The 20167-nt window shown below is 36.9% G+C and overlaps 2 protein-coding genes across 2 annotated transcripts; one reads left to right on the top strand and one right to left on the bottom strand.

Annotated features, from left to right (window-relative positions):
* Positions 1–2357: 2357 nt before the first annotated feature.
* On the top strand, positions 2358–6135 carry LOC114322534 (putative polyol transporter 4). The gene is made up of 2 exons (XM_028269876.2): positions 2358–2881; positions 4191–6135. Exons 1-2 carry the CDS (start codon positions 2671–2673, stop codon positions 5552–5554), a joined length of 1575 nt encoding a protein of 524 aa, XP_028125677.1. The 5' UTR covers positions 2358–2670; the 3' UTR covers positions 5555–6135.
* A 4240-nt stretch (positions 6136–10375) lies between these two features.
* Positions 10376–12298, bottom strand: LOC114322533 (uncharacterized protein At4g19900). The gene has a single exon (XM_082887866.1). It carries the CDS (start codon positions 11923–11925, stop codon positions 10570–10572), a length of 1356 nt encoding a protein of 451 aa, XP_082743992.1. The 5' UTR covers positions 11926–12298; the 3' UTR covers positions 10376–10569.
* Between the last annotated feature and the right edge of the window lie 7869 nt (positions 12299–20167).

Here is a 20167-nt window from a genome sequence, read left to right as displayed (position 1 = left end):
ATATTGTTTCAAATTTAGAGGGTTAAATGAATTATTTAATTTAAAAAATATATTTAAGATTGATTTACTATGTAAATAAGTCAAGTTTGAATATAATTTTTAATTTATTATAATTTTAATTTAAGTTTGTATAATTTATTACATAGCTCGATAAATATATATATATTATAAAAATTTAAACTACTCAAATTTAATTTATGTACGATTCATTAAAAACTAATTTCACATATTTTGATCATATAAATAAATTAAATTTATCAAACTATTTAAACGATATATTACTCAATTAAATAGCTTGTTTTTAGTCTTATTCTGAGTAGTAGTGTGATGATTTCGATATAAAAGTGCTAAAGGCCAAAAAGAAAAGAGCATAGGTAATTTCAATTCAACAGTATATCCATTTGAGTGAATTGATAGGATGTCGTGGCACACTATTAACTCGATGCTAGAGTAATAGTTAGTGTTTGGTTTTAATTTTTTAAATTTAATTTTTTAAAAATAAGTTTTTTATTTTTTATATTTTTTATTTTTAGTAAATATTTTTAAAATTTGAAGTTTTTTATTTTACTTTTTAAAATTTATCTTACTTAGATGTATCTAAAAAATAAAATATTTATAAAAAAATATTTTAAAAAATTAATAAATACACAAAAATATAAAAAAATGTACTGAATTATCGTATTTTTTTATTTATATTTTATTATTTAGTGAATTTTCTAAATTTTTTTTACAAATATTATATTTTTTAAGTGTATTTATGTTAACTGTATCTAAAAATTAAAAAAATTGTTTAGAATATTAAAAAAAATTAGTGAAAAAAATAAGAAAAATAAAAAATTTCAATTTTCTGAAAAATAAATCTTGAAAATAGAAACCAAACAAGCTAAGTACATTGTTAAACAATAGAGTAATAAAATTTCACTAAAATATTTTAAAAAAAATTATTGGAAGCAAATAAAAATTTGAACAGAAATATATAAAGATTATTTTTTCAAATTATTTATTTTTAATGATTTTAAAAATATTTTTAGTATATTTATCAGATGTATTTTAAAAATACAAAAAATTAATGAAAATATAAAAAAAAAAATCCTCATTTAAAAAATTAAATCAATAAAGAGCACTTATTGGTAATTCGAATTTGAGTTTGTCTGAATTTTGACTTACCGATTATTCGGTTGATCTAGGGGTGTAAAAATGTCCATCGGCCCGTAGACGGTCCGAAACCCGCCAGCGGCCCGATATAGGCCCGCTAGGGCCTGAACCATCGCTTTGAAGCCTGGTTTGATCCATGGGCCCTGACCCGTGACCCAGCCCATCGCCTGCTTAAGGCCTACTTAGGACCTGGCCCGCGCTGAGGCGCAGTGTATTTTTTTGTGAAAAATAATAAACTTTTGGTATAAAAAAATTTTAAAAAAATAGCCAGGCCCGCCCAAGCTCGAGGCTAGCACCAGGCCCACCAAGCCTGCCTGAGGCTTGACCCACTGGCTTGCCCAAGGCCCGAATATCCCTGAGACTGGGCTTAGTTTTTTTGGCCCGTGAGCCGGCCCTGCTCGAATTTTTGGCGGGAGCCCGTGAGGCCCGACATGGGCCGAACCGGGCCAAATTTACACCCTTAGGCTGATCATTCGACAACAAAGTGATAGTCGCAGTCAATAAGGATGACAACCGTAATAGACAAATGTTATATCGATCGTCTGAATAATTATCCGAACAATCAATCGATATGCACAAATTTAAATAATTCAGACAAATCCAAATTCAAAGTAGTAATAGTGGTATTGTTTGGTTTTAGTTTCCAGAAAATACTTTTCAGAAAATTCTATTTTTTTATTTTTCGTATTCTTTTGTTTTCAATAAATTTTTAATATTCTAAGCAATTTTTTTAATTTTTAGACATACTTAACATAAATATACTTAAAAAGTAAAAAATTCACTGGCCTCGTTTGGGAACAGGCTATTTTAGTAACTTTTTGACTTTTTACGAAAAGATGTGCAGAAAAGTAGAGAGGTGATGTGACTAGTTTTAGTTGGCTTTTTGGCTAAAATAGCCACTCCCCAAACGAGGCCTACAAAAAAATACAAAAAAAAAATGAAAATTCAGTATATTTTTTTTTTATTTTTTTATTTTATTAATTTTTTAAATATTTTTTCACAAATATTTTTTCCTATTTAGATATATGTAAATAAAATTCATCTAAAAAAATAAAAAAATTACTTAATTTTTTAAAAATATTCAATAAAAATAAAAAAAATGAAAAATAAAAAATTAAATTTAAAAACAGAAACCAAAATATGCGTAAATTTTTCTCATGCCGAACAATTGGGCAGCTTTCTTCTCAACATTGGTTCAGTCCAGTTATATTAAATTCTAGTTGGACCCAAATTTGCCTTGAATTCACCCCCATTTTCTTCTTTTCTCTTCTCCTCTGTATCAGATCTTCAATTCTACCAATATGCAGACATTCAATTCTACCGGCTTTCTCTCTCCTCTCTCATCGACTCTCTCCCTGTGATCCAAGAGGAGAGAGAAAAAAAAAACCCATTTTGATTCTTGACTTTCTTGGCACTAATTTTTGTTATTCAATTCCATCTGTACATTATATTTACATATTGATATATATATATATATATATACAGAGAGAGATAGAGTGAAAGGGGAGGAGAGAGATGGGTATCCAGGGAAATGGGAAGAGTGGTACCAAGAAATACAGGAGGATGGATTCTGATTTTTGGGAAGGAGAAGAAGAAAAAGAAAAAGAAAAACATAATCTCTCTCGTTTTGATAAGCATCATCAAACAAAAATTACCAAAAACACCAAGAAATATGTTTTTGCATGTGCCATCTTTGCCTCCCTCAACTCTGTTCTTCTTGGATATGGTTGGTGCCACTTTCCCTCTCTCCTCTTGCCTTTTTCTTTTCTTTTCTTCCCCTTCAGCATTTTCTTTTATATTTTCTTTGTCTGAATTTTCTTATCTGGTTGATTTTGGAATTAATGCTATTGATTGTGTTGTAGATAAGTGATAATTTGCGAAAATAGTTTGTATTTTTATTTTTTTTTGGGTTTAAATTCAATTCCATGTTTAAACATACTCGTCTCTACATTAAAAGCTATACAAAACCCATTTTGTTGGTAGGGTCATTCAGTGGTGTAAACAAGCTGAACTGAATCGAGCCTAGTAAAGTATATTTTCCAGTTTTGTTTGAAACTTGTTTTTTCAAAATATTTAAAAATTTTAGAAACTAGTTTTATAAGAGAAAATTATGTGAAAATAATTAGTATTTTTTGACTTTCATTGAGTTTTTACAAAAAATCAACAAAACAAAGCGGTCTTTTAGACATGATTTGTTTACATAATAAGTCGATTTTGAATGAACTTTTAATGTGTCAGATACAAGTTGAACTCGAGTAGTGCATACAAGCTTATTGAGGAGTCGCTTAGTGTATATAAACCTATCGATCTCAAATGAGCTGAAGACAATTCAATCTTGAATAGCTTGGTTTGTTTTATAGCCCTAGACTCGTATGCCACAAATGTAAGTTTGGGGTGTACTAATAAGTACACACTTTTTATATCACCTCTCTATTTTTCTGCACATCTTTTCGTAAAAAGTCAAGAGTGCACTTATTTAGATCATCTCAAATCGTACTTGGTCGTTGTCCCCTTGCATATAAATGTATGCAAATCGATAGTTTTTAGGACTATTCCAAACTGTTTTTTGTTGGTAGTTAAAAAAAAAAAAGTTTTAGTTCATTCAATGCAAAAGTTTAAACCTGCCTTGTTAACTGCATTACAGTCAAAAGAATCCAGATATGGTGTTGCAAACTATGTTCAACTGAATCGCTCTGTCGACAGTTTGGATGAACCATCAAAAAATAAATTCTAGTTCAGTTGTTGGAAGTACCTAAATTTGGAAATTGACAATCCACCTGCTTTTTTGTACTGTAGTATATTTTCATTAGAGATATTCACAGCACACTTTCAATCACTTATGTAATAAGATTTCGTTTTTGTTTTTCAAAACGGTTGATAAACTCTAATCTTGTCATAATCACTTCTAAATTCGCAAATCTGGGCGTTATGAGCTGTTGATATACTTTCAATCATTTTGTAGTTAGATTTCGTTTTTGTTTTTCAACTTTTTGATGAACTCTCTCAGCTTGTGATTATCACTTCTCAATCTGCAGATGTAGGCGTTATGAGCGGTGCAATTCTATTTATTCAAGAGGATTTACACATAAACGAGGTTCAAGAAGAAATCCTTATCGGAATTCTAAGCATAATTTCATTGTTGGGTAGTTTAGCCGGGGGAAAAACATCTGATGCCATAGGTAGAAAATGGACAATGGGTTTTGCAGCCGTTGTGTTTCAAACCGGGGCCGCTATAATGGCTCTTGCTCCATCTTTCACCATATTGATGATAGGCCGGCTCTTGGCTGGGGTTGGGATAGGTTTTGGAGTCATGATCGCACCGATATACATTGCTGAGATTGCGCCAGCTGTCACGAGAGGTTCACTAACTTCCTTCCCTGAGATCTTCATAAACCTTGGAATCCTCCTTGGTTATGTCTCGAATTATGTGTTTTCGGGGCTTCCATCCCATATAAACTGGCGAATCATGCTTGGCGTGGGGATCCTCCCCTCGGTTTTTATCGGGTTTGCGCTTTTTGTCATCCCCGAATCCCCTAGGTGGTTGGTAATGCAAAACCGGATCGAGGAAGCAAGATCGGTGCTTTTAAGAACAAACGAAAGTGAAAAAGAAGTCGAGGATAGATTAGCTGAAATACAGCTAGCCGCGGGCCATGCTAACACTGAGAAGTACGAGGAAAAAGCCGTGTGGCGTGAGTTGTTAAATCCTTCTCCCGGTGTTCGACGAATGCTAATCACCGGCTGTGGAATCCAATGTTTTCAACAAATCACAGGTATTGATGCAACGGTATATTATAGCCCTACGATCTTCAGAGAGGCGGGGATCAAGAATAACACGCAGCTTCTCGCTGCAACTGTTGCTGTTGGATTTACAAAAACTATGTTCATCTTGGTAGCTATATTTCTCATCGACAAAGTGGGTCGAAAGCCATTGCTCTATGTGAGCACAATTGGAATGACTACTTGTTTGTTCGGTCTAGGCCTAACTCTATCTTTACTTGGGGACGGCCAAATTGGTGTAAAATTGGCAATTTTATTGGTATGTGGGAATGTTGCTTTCTTTTCAGTGGGACTAGGCCCAGTTTGTTGGGTCTTGACATCCGAAATCTTCCCTCTCAAGCTACGAGCACAAGCCTCGGCTCTTGGGGCAGTTGGGAGTAGAGTCAGTAGTGGAGTCATCGCCATGTCTTTTCTCTCTGTTTCTCGTGCAATTACAGTGGCGGGAACGTTCTTTGTCTTTGCAGCGATTTCATCTCTCGCTGTCGCTTTTGTTTACACTTGTGTTCCGGAAACAAAAGGAAAGTCTTTGGAGCAAATCGAAATGTTGTTTCAGAACGAGGGACAATGGCGGGGAGGTGAATTGGAGCTTGAAGATACCGAGCACCTAGTGCACAAGCAATGATTATTAGTGAGGATATGTGTTTGTTACCCTATAGGAGGTGAGGTGCTGCTCTGTTTGGTTTTGTTTTTAGAATATGTTTTCTGAAAGAATACTAAAAATTGGGTGATATTTTTGTGCAAAACAGAAAACTACCGAAATGATGAGTGTTTTTGATTTTTTTTTTTTTCCCATTATTTTTTCGCCAAATTAGTTTTTAGTGTTTTCCAGAAAACGTATTCAAAATGAAACCACACAGAAAATGAGGATGTTGCAACTAGAAAATTACGTGGTTTCATACCCATACTTGAACATGTCCAAGGGTTAAAATACATCAATTCCTTTAAGATTCATCTACATTACAAGCCTGCAAAGATTTGAGTTGAAATTATGTGGCTTTCACAAGTAGGAAATAAGATTTTCAGTTTGTATTCGGCTCTCTTCTCTACATGTTTTAGATAAATATTGTAAGATATTTGGAGGCCTATACAGATTGATACTGATCTATAAATTTTGATAAAGTTGTTTTTATTTTTACGCCTGTTCGAGGTTTATGTATTGGACGTGTTTTCTTCTTTTAATTTTTACAGTTTGTTTATTTTTTTGATTGTCGAATCACCTTCTGGACGTATATTTTGATGAAATCTTGTTTTATTTTTATGCCTGTTCGAGGTTTAGTTTATGCAGTAGACGCATTTTCTTCTTTGAATATGTATAATTTGTGTATTTTGATTGCAAAATCGCCCCCTAGATGTAACTTTTGCTGTTTTGTTAATCGCTGTTCATTTAATGTGTTTAGAATACAAAATTTATTCAGTAGTATTTGTAGGCCTATAAATTTTGACAAAATATTGTTTTATTTTTATGCCTTTTTGAGGTTTATGCATTGGACGTTCTTTCTTCTTCGAATTTCTACAATTTGCATTTTTTGATAGCAGAATCGCCCCCTAGACACATATTTGCAGGTATTGTTTCGCTAATCTCTATTCATCTGACATGTTTAGGATATGAGCCCACAACTTGAATGTTTCCAAACTCAACAAATCAAAACAATAAAAACACAGATTTTGGTAAAACAAACATGGAAAAAATGAGTAAATGATCAGGAAGACAACGAAAGCGAAAGCCAATAAACGGCCACATGCACTGGAAAACGACATGATATGAAGGTAAGGACTGCTCATAAAACTCAAAGAAAGTTTTTTTAACTCACTTGAACAATAATTTCTGGTGGTTGATTTCTGTTACTTAGGTTTGTTTTTTTACCAATCCTTCTGTATGAATGGTTATAAATATCACAAGTTCCCTCTAACTGGGCATACAAAAGACAAATAGAAAACATGTTGGTCTTACTATGGACCATGGAGCACATGCCAACCAAAAAAATTTACACCCCTTACTATGGACCATTGAGCAATGATGTTACAAAAGTTCTGTTTGTTTTTTGCTTTTTGTTTTTATTTTCAAGCAAAATGCTGACTTGTTTGGTGAATTGTTTGCGAAAATTGTTATTCACATTTGTTCTAAAAACAATCCACTTTTCAAGAAATATCAAAAAGTTACTTTTAAATTTTCAAAAATTGTAGAGCATCTCCAATGACAAGTTATTTGAGCTGCCATTGTCAAAATTTGACAAGAGTTTTAAAAAATGTTGCTCCAATGGGTTGTTATAACCCCTGCCAAATTTGGCAAATGCCATTTCATCTTGCAAGTTTGGCAGTATTCGGCAACAAGTTTGGCAATTGCCAAACTTGCCACATCATTCAAATAAACAAAATTTGTCTCCAAAATTTTCAACATACCAAATATAGAATCACCAAATTTTCTATTTTCCAAATTTCAGTTTCACCAATTTGAAACAAACAAAATTTTATAAAAAAAAAAATTAAAAAATGAACACAGTGAAGTAAAAAAAATACCTGACAGTGAGAGCGAGAAGAAAGACAGATGATCTTCTTTATGTTCTTTGATACAGATGATTCTACAGATGATACAAATACGTGATCTTCTTTGTGTTCTTTGATACAAATCATACAATGAGAGAAACAGAGGGATGGGGATTGTCGGCAGTGAGAGAGAGAGGTAGAGTGTGGGTTTGTGAGATTTGGAGACATGGATGATCGATTCAAAGGGAACTGGTGATGGATGGAGAAGAGAGAGACGAAGAGCAGAGAGAAGCGGAGGTGGTGGACGGAGAAGAGAGAGACAGAGAGCAGAAAGAGAGACTAGTTATAGACAGAGAAGAGAGACGGAGAGCAGAGAAAGAGACTTTCGATGATGGAAGGAGAAGAGATGATATCTGAGAGAGAGAGAGAGAGAGAGAGAGAGAGAGACGGAGACTGAGACTGAGAGGGAGGAGGTGATGATGAAGCCAAATAGAGAGAGACAAAGACTAAGAGAGAGAGAGAGAGAGAGAAAAGACACATGGACGGTGGTGATGAAACCAAATAGAGCCATTGTGCTCTGTTTGGCTAAAAATAACAAAAATAACAACAAACAGGTGGATCGTGGTGATGAAACCAAATAGAGCCGTTGTGCTCTGTTTGGCTATAAAAAAAAAAAAAAACAAACAAACACTAGTTTGTGTCAAAAATAAATATGTAGTGATATGTTTTTGGGTGGGGTGAATTATATTTAATTTTTTTCCAATTTTTCAATTTTTTTTATTTTTTATATTTGTCTAGTCAGGAATAATATAAATATATAATTTTTTTTACAAACAGTTAAAAAAAGGTCACAAAAGACAAAAATAAACAAAAATAAAATCACAAAAAAAACTATATCCAAACAATACTTACAAATTTAGAGGAAAAATTGATTGAGATTTGTCAAAATAGCAAATGACTTTTGGAGCATCATTACTATAATTTAACAAAATAGTACTATTTATTGTCATAATATAGTAATAACAATGACATTATAGTAACAATGGTTAAAAATACTCTTACTATGTAAAAATAAAAAATGATGAATGACGTAGAAGTGATAGGTATTTTTAAACTTTCCATTGTTTTTTTATCTAAAAATATGAAAGACGAAGACAAGCAAAAAGACAAGAGCGTTGACAAGGGAATAGTACTATTTACTGCCCATCATCTCTTATGCACCATTTTACTGCAATTCTATATGTAAGTGATTCATTTATATGTAACACCATCAAGACGCTTCAATGTATTTTTTGTTTTTTGTTTTTGTAAATTGATTTGAAGGAATGTCTCAAGAATGGTAGTCAGACGAGCCGAGTAGCAAATTTACCTGAAAGTCTCAATGTCGTGTGATCCTGAAAATGTCAATTGTACCGATCTAAATTCACAAAACCGAAAAGATAGAAAAACAAAAAACGAAAGAAAAAGAGTTCCTAGACCTCTCTTTTTACTCTATTTTTGTCAAAATTCTCTTATTTGGGCTTGCAAACATTGATAAAACTGAAAAGGCAAAGAAAGAACTCCTAGACCTCTCTTTTTACTCTATTTTTATCAAATTCTCTCATCTGGGCTTGCAAATATTGACCCTTGGGTCATTTTTTTGTAGTGTCTATGAAATATTTAATGGTCCCCAACTTCAAAAATTCCTCACTTCTTGTAATAATATTTAATGGTCCCAAACTTATTTATTTATGTATTTTTATTTCATTGTAATAATAAATATTGAACATATGAAATTTGCCTGTGAAGAGAATAGATGATCATCCTCGTGACATTCAGCAATAGGTTTATGTTTCAACTAATCTGTGATCATGAATTTCGGATGCCTTAAAACTTCCCAAAACCCATCATGTTCATGGGTAATTGATCAGATATACTCACAAATAAAAAAGTTGAAATTGTGTCTTATCCAAAAGATATTTCACTATCATTCACGAAACATGCATGTTCTACAGAGCCAGCAACTGAAAAATAATGAAGGCGGTTAATTTGTTTTGGTACACTCCTCCCTCATCAAGAAAGCTACGAGTTACCACCAAAGGAGTCAAAAAATCTAGACATCTTATCAACTATAGGGTTATCCGACCCGTAGAAACCGCTCAACCCGATCCGAACCGCATACAAATGGACGGTTTCGAGTGTATAGTAAGGTCGGGTGCGGTTTAGATTAATCCATCATTGCGGGTTGCGAGTTTCACCCACACCCGCAAACACCTGCCTGCACTATACATTTTTTTTTGAAAGATTAATAATTCATTGGTACGTAATGTTTCATGCTGCCGGACTTCAAACTTATTATAGGCAGAACAATAGCATCCTCTTTCATGGACAAGCAAGGAAGGAAAAGTCTTTTAATGACAAGCTTTGCTGGAATGGAAATTTTATAATCAAAACCTTTTTTCTATCTGAAGCACATGACACTGACATACTGTAGTGCAAAGGTTGAGTTGTGGAATTGCCTCAAACAATCGAAAATGTATTTTTGAGTGGGTAGGATAGCAAAGCATGATTTTATTTCTGGCAGCAAAAAGTGAAAATAAAATAAAATAAAATAATTTCAATCCGTAAATCCTATCTGCATAAACTGCAACCTACATGGTGGGCGGTTGCGGATTCAATTTTTCTCAATCCGCAGACATGCGGATTGGTCCAAATCACAAATCAAACCGTCCAAAACTGATCCGCGACCACTCTTAGTTTCCATTTGTATCTGTTGCAAATTCCAATTTGAGTAGAAAAATCTCTTTATTCCTCCGTTCATACTTTGTTTGATACGGAAGCCATCAGCACACGTAAATTAACCGAAACAAAGAGAAGAAAAAAAATGCATAATCGCATATGAAAATGTAATTGTAAATCGAAGCCAACTTCCAAGCATAGTTGCTAATACTTTAAAAAACCAATCACTCTAATTCAAAACTTAAAAACAACAATAAATTTCTCATTACACCATAACGAAATGAGACAAATTGAATAATCATTGTTCTATTTCTAATTCAGATCTTGCAACACATAGTACAACATAAACAGAAGAAATTCTAACTATAGTAATGAGAAGAAATATTCTTTCCATCACTTTTATTTGCACATTTGTAGAATTTGGTTTGTTCATACTTATCCTGTACTTACAACTTTTGAAGCCGTCGCCGAAGAATTGCAAAAAACACAACAATCCAACATTATCCGACTAATAATGCTTCCTTCTTTGATCTTAAGCTTTCGACTATGCTTATTCCAAAGATGCACGGCGTAGCTATGGCTACGAATGTGATTGAGCTTATGATGTAGCCATTTTGAATGAGTCTCATTTCTTGGTCCACGAAACAACCCACGAATCCTACTCCAATCAACCGGGTAAAAAGCCACCGGATTGAGAACATCGAAATCAAATCCAGGCCTTTCTTTCACCCGCGAAACAACCCTTGAAACTAAGTATGGACCATTGTGTCCCCACTTGTTTCCATCGAATGTGAGCGCGAATTCTTGAATAAACTTGTAGAGTAAGGGATGCGATTTGTCGAAGACCAATATAGCATTGTTCAATCGGGTCCAATTTCCCGTTTCAAGGTCAATAGTTTGTGCACCGATAACATTTCTCAGTTTTGCGAAACTCTTGAGAATTATCACATCAGTGTCGATGTAAACGCCTCCGAATTTGTATAACACAGCGAGTCTGATCAAGTTTGAGAGATTTTGACCTAATGAAACCTCTCCAGGATCAACGTTGCCTTTTTTTAATTGATCAAACCAAGTTTCAGCCAAAGTGTTCTTAAACAAGAAATCGAAATCAGGCGAAATTGAAATCAGATGGAACCCTTTATCTAAAAAAGGCCTTAGAATTCGAGTTCCTCTTGTTGAATCCATCGAATTCGATACGATTATCAAGCAACCATTTGGATGGGATTTGAACACACTCTCTATTGAGAACAATTCCCTCTCCCCAAATGAATCAATCGATGAAATCCAAGTCATGAAAAACCGAACCTCACAAGAACTTGAATTGAAAAACTCTTTCACTCTCTTCGAAAACCCGTCTTTCCGAGCCTCCGAACGCAGAATTCCGAACTGGGTTCTGTGTTTTCGCCTTCTTTTTCGCGCGAAAATGATCGAATTGTTCGTGGGAAGAATCGAATTCTGTGATTTTTTAAGGAAATGGAAATGGGTTTTGGGAATAGAAGGTGGGTTTTCTTCCTTGAGTGAGAACAGAACAGTGGAAGATAGCTTGGTCGGAGAAGAATGCCATTTTTTGGTTTCTCCGGCGACTTTTTCAGGCGTGAAGCTGGCGGTTTCCGGCGGAGTTTTGGCGGGAAAAGGGAGTTGTAAACAGAATATGGCGGCGCCATTGTAGACTAAGAGGAGGAGGAGAAGAAGAGAGAGAAGAGCCAAGAGAGAGGTTCTCTGCAAACGGCGAAGAGAGAGAGAGTGGTGGTGGTGGTGGGGATGAGATGATGGGTTGGTGTTATTGTCCATTAATGTTGTTGTTGTTGTTGTTGGTTTTTGGTACTAGAATTTTGAGCAATGAGTGAGAGTTTCATAGTAATTGTTGTGGAAAATGGTGTTTCTCTCTCTAGAAAGAAGAGAGAGAAGAGGAGAGAGATGGAAGGACAACATGGTAATGGAGGAAAGTTGCAAATGAAAATTTTAAAAAAGTGTTTTTACTGTTTTTTCTTTTTGTGTCATGGAAACCAAAGCTCTCTTTATAAAAGGAAGTTTTTTTTTTGTGTTGTGAGCCTCACTTTTGTACTGTGTATATATCACATAATTATGTAAATTAAATATAAATTTACATAGATGAATACAGAGGAACAGCGGAAACAAGATAGAAGATAGATGAATAGATAGAACACACAAGTAAAACGCACACACAAGACAGGAATAAAATGGGTTTAAAAAAATTAATAAAATAAGATATGATATTTAAATTATAATTATTATATTTTTTTTATAAAAATCAAAAAAGTTAAAAAATTTATTCTAAATGAGATTTTTTAATCTAGATTAAAATATATAAAAATTTAAAAGTCAAAAGCTAACTCACTTCTCAAAAAAATGTATAAATCTATTTATGAAAGTGAATTTACATAAATTTATGTTCAACTTACATATTTTTATAAAATTACTTAAATAAATTTGTAAAACGGTGGTATTATGCGCTGTTTGAGAAGAAGTTTTTTTAATTTTTTCATTAAAAGATAAATTGGTTACAAAATCAAAAAAGAAAATAAATTCAAACAAAATATCATATCAAACCCCATAATCATTTCACTTTTTTCTCTCACAAACATCACATCCAACCATAAAAAAACCCAATTATCTTCCCAAATACAAAAACAAAATTCTCAAATAATATTCAACAACTAAAAAAACTTATAAAAAAACCCACTTCCCAAACACCCTCATATACCAATTAGTATACTAACTAGTGTACCAATACTAGTTATCACATTATTATTCACCCTACTCATTAATCATATTACAATTTAAAAAACTTCTTAAATTATGTCACATTATCAATTAGTATATTAGTTAATATATCAATTAATACATATAATATTATTTTTTGTAAAAATTTATGTAATCTTGTGTGGGTAAAAATCTGACCACACTGCCCGTTTAGTGATCAGCGGCTAAGCACCGGTAGAATGGATGGCTCCAGCAACCTGTAACAGAAAAGAAAAGCTCCGGCGGTGGTTCTTCCACCCGGGGGCACTCCGACGATCAAGTCAGTATGATTCTCAAGGATAATCAAGTATTAAACTGAATACTCAAAGTATGAATTACATACCTTAGACCCACGGGGGTGCCTCTCTTTTATAATATTCTCAATCCAAGTCCAACTAGAAGTATGACTTCTATGAACTCCAATCTTAATGCTTACTCTGGACTCTTTAAGAGATAGAGATAAACTCCCTAAGAGCTTTATCTTTATCTTAACTAAGTCCCCTCTTTGCCTTAGGACTCTTGTCCCTTATCTTCGGACTCCGACATCTTCGGAGATGACCTCGGCTTCCCCGAGATTACCTCGGCGTAACTACCAGGGCACGTGGCACCTCGGCTGACACGTCGGCGTTACCATGCCACGTGTTGGTATACGGAAAATATGTCCCCACAACTGCCCCCTAGGTTCTATTACCTCGGCATTCTGAGGTGGTGGAACCTATTCCGAATTTTTTGTCACTTCTTTTCTGGATAATGGCTCAAAAAGACTGTTTTGCCAAGATTATCTTCTTTCAGCCGACGTGTTCTCTTCGGAGAACGAGACTTCGGTCGTACTTCCCTACGCGCATGAGCTGTCATGCATATCTAACTGTTTCCTCCACGTGTTTTAATTTTACTAGAGCGTGTCAAAGACGCGCCTGGAAACTGTCTGTTCGTTCGTCTGCGCCGTCTGACGCGTGCGTTACCCTAGGCGTAATGATTGCCCTAACTTTGCCGCCGTTTCACATTTTTGACAAAACTTTCCTTTTGCCTCTTTCTCTTCTTCACTTTTTCATTCCCTCTTCGTGTTCTTTCTATCTCTGAAAGCACATTCTTCCTTGAATCTGCCATTACTTCAAACTTTCTTCTGGAACTGCTTTTGATCCTTCATTCTTGCAAAAAGCCCTCTTTGTTGTTGCAACTGATTTCTGGGTTCGGCGAACATTGCTTCGGCTTCATTTGTCCTGGTAAGACCCTTTCCTTTAATTCTTCCATTCTTTTCATGCGCTTTTGTCTGTCTGTTTTCCATTGCTGACCTTGTTCGAGGTCTTGGTTTTATTCGTATCTCGAATTCTGTGGCTATATTTTGATCCTCCATGCTTTTTCATCATTCTCTTTGCCACTGTTCTTGATTTTTTCCTGTACCTCTATTGTTTCTGAAAATTATACCTCTGTTCTTGAATCTGAAACTTCGTTTTTGTTTTCTCTTTTTTGTATCTGCCCCAGATCTGTGCCCTCGATCTTTATCTTAATAGTTCGTAGTTTTGGGATTTGTTTGTAAAACCCTTAATCTTTAGGGAAACCTGAAAAACGCCCATCTTCTGGAACATATTTCTCTTAGTTCAGGCCGACATAATGGGTATGTGGAGGCATAGGGTAAATACCCCCACAAGTCTTGAATACTTTAGGCAAGAATTCTCTATCCCAGCCGACGTTCATCTTAAGCTGGCTGGGGAAAATGACACTATCGTGCCTACAGACCATACAATGCCTTTTCCAGTAGTTGCTTTTATCGAATGTGGACTTCGGCTTCCACTCGATCCCCTTTTTCGTCAAGTTCTCCATTTCTATAGACTAAACCCCATGCAACTTACTGTCAATTCCTATAGGGTGATTAACGGTATTATAGCTTTAGCTAGGCAAGAAAACCTCAGAATCACCCTAGCCGACCTTCAATATTGTTATACCATGTGCCCTCTTGATCTGAAGGATAGGGGTTTTGTCTATTACCTTAAGCCGAGATCCACTCAGTACAAGATTATAGCCGACCTTCCAGACTCCAACAAGGGGGCTGGAGATGACTATCTTATTGCCTCTGGAAATTGGGAATTTGGCCCAGATGAAGATGTCCACCTTTACCCTCTTCCTCGAACACTTACAGAGGGCAAGAGTAAGAGCCCTGAGTCAATACTTAGTTGTTTTCATTCAACACTTAAATACTTTTGTTGTTTCTGACGTCTGATTCTTTGCAGATCTTCATCAACCACCGAAAAATTTTCGTCAATCCTTCTTCCCAGGACCAGATCTGAGAACACTTCTTGGTCTTCCAATCCTTAAACGAAAAGCCCCAGTATTATTAAACTTTGTCCCCACATACAAATCTACTTTACCCGACGTCCCTCGACAAAGGAAAAAGAGTCTCTCTCCACCAACAGCCACAACCTTGACTGCTTCTACATCTCGGACAGATCAAGAGTCCACATCTGACCCAGCCGATCTTCCATCAACTTCGGCCCCCTTCTTGATACCAATTCCTGAACGTAAACGCCGACGAAGGCTAGTAAAGACTGCCGAGATGGTTCGTCCGAGGCCTGTCGTCCAAGACCTTCTTGCCGATATTCCAACTGATGCCGAAGCCGCACCGGCGCAATCCATGCTCCCCCCCAAACAAAAGAGAGTAAAAAAGGCTCAGCCTAAGGCCAAGGCTACAGACGCCGAGGCTGAGGATGCTCTGCCGATTTCGAAGCTGGCTGAAAGCAAAAAATCAACTTCTACTTCAACCAAAAGGTCTGCTGAGGGCCAACCCTCAGGATCTACACAAACAAAGAGGCCAAGGTCATCGTCCGCAACGACCTCGGCTTCGAAGAAGCCCGACGTCCCATGGGCCCCTGATCTATCTCTAGAGGACAGGCCTATCATGGCTAGTGAAAGTACTGATGATATCAACGTTGCTGTCGCCCTTAGTACCGCTCTTCTTCTACCGAATGACTTGGAGCGAAATGCCAAGTTCAGTGAATATGAAAACTACGCTCTGATGCTCCAACACTCTGCTCAAGTAAGTATTTATATTTGTATTCATATTTCTTCCTACTTTTTCTTTCTGAGAAAATTTTCTGATACTTCTGTTTCCACTCAGGCTATCCAACATGCCCATTCATTTTCAATGCAATCCTTTGAGAATCGTCAAAGACTGGTTGATATGAAGAGGGAAGCATCTTCAATGAAGAGAGAGATAAGGACTCTTGAAGCAAAAATGAAAAAACTGGAGGATCAGGCCGAGGCTGCAACGAAGAACCAAACCCTAGCTCTTGAAAAGGCCGAAGCTGCTGAAGCTGTTAAAAAGGTAGCTGAAGCTGAGAAAAGGGAGGCCGAAGCTCAGAAGGTCCAAGCGCAGAAAGAACTTCAACAAGCTCTGGCCACCAAGGAGGCCGAAGTCAAAGAGGCCGATGAAAAGGCTTATGCTCAAGGCATGGCCGATGTTGCAGAAGACTACAAACTTCAGGTCAGGCAGGCATGCAATAGGGGATTTTCCCTTGGTTGGATGTCCCTGATAAAGAGGCTTGATCTTCCTGCTGACTCGCCATTGCGTCAAGCCGATGCTATTCCTTTACCATTTCCTCCTCCAAGTCAGACTGAAGATGAATCAGAGACCGAGGTAGAGGCTGAGGCTGAAGACGAAAAAAAAGATGAGGGTGAAGCCTTGGTGAGAAAACCCAAGGGCGCTACTGAGGCCAAGTCCTCTCTTCCAGCAGAGCAAATTTTAGACTTAACTCAAGATGAAGTGGGTGATGAGGCTGAGGAAGTGTCCAAAGAATCTGTTCAAGGGTGTCCATCATCTGACCTCCTTCAGACTGAAAGAAGTCTTGACACAACTTTGGCGGAGATAGATGCCGAAATACAAGCGGAGAAGGTGGCCGAGGAGATTCCAGATGAATCATCCGAAGTTCCAGTTGCTGCTGCTGCCGATGTTCAAGAGTCTTGATTTCCCTTTCGTTTTGTTTTTTTTTTTTTTTTTTTTTTTTTTTTTTTGGATTTTGTTTTTGCTTTCATTTCCTGGACAATGTATATTCCTTCTTATGGCCGATGTGCCTTTTTCAGTATGTAATTGCAACTGTTCTTGCTATGGATATTTCAGTCTTATGATGTTCTGTTGTTTGCTTCTGCGTAGTTCTATACTTAGGAATTTTTGCATGCTTTCTTATTTTGCTTTCTTTGTGTACTCTTCTCGGGGTTACATACCTCGGGTAAAACTGTAGAGCTTTTACTTCGGCAGGATACTGACCTGCAAATCTTGTATAAATTTTGAGAAGCATAAAACATGTACTACTCAATGCATACTTTTGCTATCAAGTTTTCAACAAGTATTTAAATAATATACTTTAGTCTTTGCTTCAACCTGTTAATTTCCTGTATACCTCGGCGGTGATCATACGTCGGCTTAACATAAACTTGTAAATTACTACAAATTTGAACAAGTGTTAAGCATCTTCTCTAGGGTTTAAACAACCCACACATTGCTATGAAAACTCAAGTAATAACCTCGGCCTATCTTTGACTTTGTAAATTGCTACAAATTTCAACAATTGAAGATAGGGAATCAGCTTGATTCCAACTTGTAAATTGCTACAAATTTTAACAAGTGGATCAAGGAATAACATCGGCTTAACTTCAACTTGTAAATTGTTACAAATTTCAACAAGTGAAGATAAGGAATCAGCTTGATTCCAACTTGTAAATTGCTACAAATTTCAACAAGTGGATCAAGGAATAACATCGGCTTAACTTCAACTTGTAAATTGCTACAAATTTCAACAAGTGAAGATAAGGAATCAGCTTGATTCCAACTTGTAAATTGCTACAAATTTCAACAAGTGGATCAAGGAATAACATCGGCTTAACTTCAACTTGTAAATTGCTACAAATTTCAACAAGTGAAGATAAGGAATCAGCTTGATTCCAACTTGTAAATTGCTACAAATTTCAACAAGTGGATCAAGGAATAACATCGGCTTAACTTCAACTTGTAAATTGCTACAAATTTTAACAAGTGAAGATAAGGAATCAGCTTGATTCCAACTTGTAAATTGCTACAAATTTTAACAAGTGGATCAAGGAATAACATCGGCTTAGTTTGCCTGAGTTTGATGTGTCTTCAACAAACATTAATCATACACGTTGAAAGAATTCTGAAAAGACTTTATTGATAATATCGGCCAAACAATGATGTTTATCTAATGATAGAAGAATTTTAAGTTACAAGTATTCCAGGGTCTGGGCAATGCTTTGCCCTCATTGTCTTCAAGCCGATATGCTCCATTGCCCAATACTGAAGTAACTCTGTAGGGTCCTTCCCAGTTCGGGCCAAGCTTGCCTTCCCTGGGATCCTTCTTGTTTCCGACGACTTTTCTTAGGACTAAGTCGCCAACTTGAAAATCCCTTGGATTAACCTTCTTGTTGTAAGCTCTGGCAAGCTGTTGCTGGTATACTGCAAGCTGAATTGCAGCCTTCTCTCTTCGTTCTTCCAGTAAATCCAGGTCTCGGGCTAAGAGTATGTCATTGGTGCCATTCTCTACTCCCTGGGTTCTGATCCCTGGGATGCCGATCTCCAATGGGATGACTGCTTCTGTGCCATAGGCCATGGCAAAAGGGGATTCTCCCGTTGATCTTCTCGGCGTGGTCCGATATGCCCAAAGTACGTTGGGCAGCTCGTCCACCCACTTTTCCTTTGCTGCTTGGAGCCTCTTCTTTATTCCATCCAGGATTACTTTGTTGGACGCCTCTGCTTGCCCATTACTTTGAGGAAAACTTGGAGTTGAGAAATAGTTTTTGATCTTGAATTTCGCACAGAAGTTTTTGATAAGTTTGCTGTCGAACTGTGTTCCGTTGTCGGCAACTATTGCTCTTGGAATCCCAAATCTGGTGATTATGTTTCGCCAAATAAAATTCTTGACATCCACATCTCGGATTTTGGCAAGAGGTTCTGCCTCTATCCATTTTGTGAAGTAGTCCGTTGCTACCAGTAAATATTTTCTTTGCCCAGTTGCCTGGGGAAGTTGTCCCACCAGATCCATGCCCCATTGGGCAAACGGCCAGGGGCTGGATACTGGGTTTAGGTCGGCAGCTGGCTGATGTATCAAAGGTGCAAACCTTTGACATTGCTCACATCTCTTTACATAGGCTTTGGCATCCTTTTGCATGTAGGGCCACCAATACCCCTGGGTAATGGCCCTATGGGCTAACGATCTGCCCCCAGCATGGCTTCCACAAATTCCTTCATGGATCTCATAAAGAAAATCTTCAACCTGCAAAGGGTGTACGCACCTTAAAAGTGGTCCAGTGAAGGACCTTCTGTAGAGATGGCCTTCCGCTGTTAGGCTGAATCTGGCGGATTTCAGCCTAATTTTATGTGCTTCTTTGTGGTCTTCTGGCAGCTTCCCCTCTTTTAGGAACGCAATGATTGCATCCATCCAGCTTGGTCCAAGGCCCACGCACATTGTTTCTTGTTCGGTGCTCTGTTTATCTATACTCGGGGCCGACATGTAGTCGATCATAATTGTCCTTGTTTTTCCAGTTTGAATTGAACTGGCCAGGTTGGCTAATGCGTCGGCGTGGGTGTTGTCATCTCGGCTGACTTGGAGTAATCTGCAGTTCTGAAATAGGGCCACCAGTCGGATGACTTCCTTTGCATATGCCGACATTCTTTCGTCTCTGGCTGCAAATTCTCCTGTTGACTGGTTAACAATTAATTGCGAATCACAAAAAACAATTACCTCGTCTGCCTCTGCTGCTGCTGCTAGCTTTAGTCCTGTAATTAATGCCTCATATTCTGCTTCGTTATTGGAGGCTTTGAACCCCAGTCGGATGGATTGTTCTACAATCTCTCCATCTGGAGATATCAGCAGTACTCCTGCTCCTGCTCCCTGGCGGTTTGAACTTCCATCGACATATAGTCTGAACGAATCGCCGATGTAGATGCTGCATGGTCTGAGCCTTTCTTTCTCTTGCTGTTTTGTCTTTGACTGGGTTTCTTTTTGTTTGTCGGGGTGATGCTCATCTCGGCTCGACGGAGCCTGAGGTGCGATGGCTTCAGGTGTGAGTTCTGCGACGAAGTCGGCCAAAACTTGGCCCTTTATTGCTGTTCTTGGCCTGAATTCTAGGTCAAACTGTCCCAGTGTTACTGCCCATTTTGCTATCCTTCCTGCTAAGTCTCCTTGATGTAATAAGGACTTCAATGGGTGCTCTGTTAGAACCACAATCTTGTGTGCCTGGAAGTAATGGCTTAGTTTCTTTGAGG

This window comes from Camellia sinensis, chromosome 9 (assembly GCF_055761805.1).
Source record: "Camellia sinensis isolate YWXY chromosome 9, ASM5576180v1, whole genome shotgun sequence".
NCBI classification, from domain to species: Eukaryota; Viridiplantae; Streptophyta; class Magnoliopsida; order Ericales; family Theaceae; genus Camellia; species Camellia sinensis.
Note: the sequence above shows the minus strand (reverse complement) of the source record. Positions and strands in the feature narration are given on the sequence as shown.

Bases quoted from the DNA above. Each gene is read 5' to 3' on its own strand.
- LOC114322534 (XM_028269876.2), top strand. From the start codon at position 2,671: ATGGGTATCCAGGGAAATGGGAAGAGTGGTACCAAGAAATACAGGAGG. The intron at 2,882-4,190 runs GTTGGTGCCACT...CTCAATCTGCAG, and splicing joins CTCTGTTCTTCTTGGATATG to ATGTAGGCGTTATGAGCGGT.
- LOC114322533 (XM_082887866.1), bottom strand. From the start codon at position 11,925: ATGGACAATAACACCAACCCATCATCTCATCCCCACCACCACCACCAC.